Source organism: Antrostomus carolinensis, unplaced genomic scaffold (genome assembly GCF_000700745.2).
Source record: "Antrostomus carolinensis isolate BGI_N321 unplaced genomic scaffold, ASM70074v2 scaffold19301, whole genome shotgun sequence".
Lineage (NCBI taxonomy): Eukaryota > Metazoa > Chordata > Aves > Caprimulgiformes > Caprimulgidae > Antrostomus > Antrostomus carolinensis.
Window position 1 is genome coordinate 7106 of NW_010293713.1, and position 3703 is coordinate 10808.

General features: G+C 55.3%; 1 protein-coding gene across 1 annotated transcript; it reads left to right on the plus strand.

Annotated features, from left to right (window-relative positions):
- Positions 1-1513: 1513 nt before the first annotated feature.
- On the plus strand, positions 1514-3527 carry LOC104532244 (cytoplasmic polyadenylation element-binding protein 1-like; the record flags this gene model as incomplete). Its single annotated transcript, XM_010177399.1, has 2 exons — positions 1514-1740; positions 3278-3527. Coding segments are annotated over 2 exons (477 nt in total), but the record flags the coding sequence as incomplete, so codon positions are not given.
- Positions 3528-3703: the final 176 nt, after the last annotated feature.

The window sequence follows — 3703 nt, forward strand, 5'->3', positions numbered from 1 at the left end:
GCTGAGGGCTCCTGCAGACCAGCTCTGCCTCGGGACGAGGTAGATCCTTTAAGTAAAGGACCCACCTGTACCTGTGTGGAGTTTTCTGTTGGTGTTTTGAGGTTTCTCCCTGTTGTGTGAGGCTAGAGATGCCAACTCCTGGCAGGTATGCCGCTGGGTAATGCAGCTTGGGACCAGTATATCCCAGCATGTGGCTTCGGGCATGCTCACAGCTTTCCTGGCGCTGGCACTGAATTGGTACTAGCATCAGGCTGTAGTGCACTTGAGCACAATGACATTTTTTTACTCACCTGGTTTGGGCAGTATTTTGGATTATTAATCCTCTTCTGTACAAGAGCTACTGAAAATCTGGGCTAAAAAACCTTGTGGTCTTGGTTGGTTGAGATCAGGTGGGGCTGGAGGATATCAACTGGATCCCAAACTTGCTTTGCTGAAAACTGAAAGCTTCAGGGTAAGCTGCCTTGTTTTGCAGCCTCTGAATAATTAAAAACATTTCTGAATGCTTTGCTCTTTTTCATTTGGTTTGGGGACACATTCAGCTTGCTGAGACTTGCTCCTCTTGAATAGAGCTGGCTGATGTTGTGCCCCTGTGGGATCTCCTGTGGCTGAGCCTGCCCTGCCTTCCCTCTCCTCCTCGGGTAGCAGCTGACCCATGGAGCAGAATCAGGACTTTCACGACCACCTCGGTGCCCTGGTGCTCTGCTTGAGGAGGCAGCTCTGTGTGGAGGGAGGAATTTGCTTGCCTTGATTCTCAGTGGGAGGAAACCCTGCTGCTGCAAGGGAAGCAGTCTGGCGCGTACTCGTCTGTCGGCTCTTGGGCAAAGGCCCGACCAGACAGGCTGGTTGTGGACGTGGACTGAGGATGGTGCTCGCCGCTGACTGGGAAACAGCTCCTTTGTCAGCAGGACAGACTGGCACGTTGCTGGCTGCCTATAGCCAGCTCCTGTTGGGGCTGTGTGTGGTGGTCCACCTCTGAGCCTGCAAACTCCTGCTAATGGGCCAGGCCTTGCTCTTCTCAGCCTGGCTGTCGGTGTGCACAGAGAACACTGGCTGTGGGCCCATTTTGTGCCCCTCACAGCTAAAACTGTGTGGGTAGCTGCCCCCCCCACCCCTGTCCCAGCTTGCTCCAGCACAAGCAGCAAGAAATGCCAGTGTAACAGCAAGGATCTAGAGCATTTGAGGTCCATAACTGGGACATGGAGTTTCTGATGCTGCTCCCAGATGAAGTGGAATCTCCTGGCTGATCTCAGCCTTGGGAGAGAAACTCACCCTTGTGTTTGTCACCCAGACAAGGCTGCTGCTGTTGCCTCCAGCTCTGCAGTACAGTACTGCAGCTGATGGCAAAGAGCACACGGCCTTTCTGGAGCTGTATACTCACCAGACGTGCCACCTCCTGCATAAGCCGTTTGTGGGCTAACAGGAGCCCAGTGCCCTCCTGGCCCTCTGCCATGAGATCTGGGAGGGAAGGAGGTGTGTCATGCTGCAGCACTGACAGGCTCTTTCTCTGTTTCAGTTCTCAGCATGCTGAGTAACCCCCTTGGGAATGTCCTGGGGAAGCCCCCGCTGGGTTTCCTGCCCCTAGACCCCATCGGTTCAGACCTGTCAGAAAAGTTCTCCACGCCATCACTGAGGAACTCCCGTCTGGATTCCCGCTCCCTCCTGGATTCCCGCTCCAGCAGCCCCTCGGACTCAGACACCAGTGGATTCAGCTCTGGCTCAGACCACCTCTCAGATTTGATTGTAAGTGGGTCTTGCGCTCAGTCTGTGGTTCCTGGTGTCTTGCTGTGCTTCTGGGGGGCATGGGAGAGCTGCAGCCTTGCCTGCTTGAGGGGGGAGGGAGTGCTGGAGGCAGCTGTCATGCTCACAGTGACACAGCAAGGTTCTCCTGCAGCCCACGGTTTGGAAGAAGGGCTGCTCATGCAGTCTTCCTTCAGCACAAACTTGCAGTATCCTTATATTCTTCCCTTCTAAATAATATTTTAGCCTTTTGACATAGTACTTGCAGCCCTAATGAGTTAAAACAGCTCCTGGAGAGGTCTTAGTGCCTGAGCTTGGTGTGTGTCCTCATCCCAAAAGGGGGGTGGTCAACCAGCAGAGCTGCCTCCAGGCACCAGGAGCTCCTGTCCCTGCCTTTCATTGCCCTTCCCCTTTGCTGACTGCACTTCTCCATCTCAGGCCTGTCTCTTCTAGAGCAAACTGAGTCTAGCCTGCTCCCGTTCCCTAATGCAGAGCTAAATTTGGAAGCCAGCGAGTGTCTGTCTGGCTGGCCCAGTCTGTGCTGCTGGGTCTGCGTTGCAGTGTGAGCAGCAGCTCTGGGTGCCAGCAGGGCAGCTTGGCTCCATCCAGCTCTGCAGGTGCTGCTGCATGGCTTCTCTTCAGGACTTGAGGCTAAAGCCAAGGCTAAGCCGCTCCTGGCTCTGTTGTGATGCGGCCGTGGCCTTGATCCTCATGTTAGAGCAGGCGTGAAGGATGCAACTGGCTTGATATAGGCTTGATTCGCCTATGGATCCACCCTGGAGAATCAGGATCTAGAGCAGGGGTGCCAGAAGCAGCTGCAGCACCCCTGCCTGATGATGGCAGGCAGTGAGGGGTGGCAGGGCCTCGTGCCGGCCTTGTTTGTGAAGGTCAGGTCTTCCCCAGCACAGCCTCGGCGTGGGTGGCTGTGCCGCAGCAGCACGCGGCTGGATCCGCAGAAGGGCTGGCACTCGATAAGCCGCACAGTGTCTCGCATCCCTGCTGTTTTATTAATCCGTGCTTGTACTCCTTCCGACCCAGGAGAGGCACGTTAAACCTGCAAGCAGTTGGGTCTGCAGCCAGCAGAGCCCTCACCCTGGTCAGGCAGGCCTGGGATCTGGGCTGCAGAGGGTGAGAGTTGGTGTGCTGCCTCTGGAGCTCCAAGCAAAATGTGGGGTGGCTGGTGCTCCCCAGGGGTGACAGCTGTCCTTGAGGCTGTGCAGGAAGCAGGTAGATGTTGGCTTTGTGATCTGCAAGATGCCTCCTGCTTAATGATACCTGCTGATCATTTGTCATGGATCCAGTGGGAAATGGGTGCAGGGACTGGCCTTTCCCAGGGAAACTGGTCAGGCTACTGGGAGAGGTGAGGTGGCTGCTTTCCTGCATCTGCCAGACCTCAGAAGGTCTTGGGAGAACAGGAGATTGCAGAGAGCCTTGTCTCCTGCTGCGGGGGAAGGCAGGCTCCCAGGGTGATGCAGGACCTCCAGTATTACATACTCCTACTTGGAAGCTGGGTTTTACTGGTTTTGACTTTCTCTTGCAGTCAAGCCTTCGCATCTCCCCACCTCTGCCCTTCCTGCCCCTCAGTGGGGTGTCAAGAGACCCCCTAAAGATGGGAGTGGGATCACGACTGGATCAAGATCAAGCTGCCTTAGCTGCAGTCACTTCCTCCCCAGCCAGTGCATCAAAAAGATGGCCTGGAGCATCTGCGTGGCCTTCCTGGGATCTCCTGGACTCTCCAGAAGACCCCTTCAGTATCGAAAGAGAAGCCAGGCTTCATAGGCAAGCAGCAGGTAAGATGGGTGTTGGGTCTCAGCAGGTTTCAGTGCAGGGTGATGGTCCTGTGCTCTCTGTGCAGATAATGTGACTCAACATGAACTTGCAGCAGATCAGACCTTTCTCCATGTGCTGGCCTGACTGTAGGATCATCGAGTCCATCTCCTGTCCCTGCAAAGGACAATCCCAACAT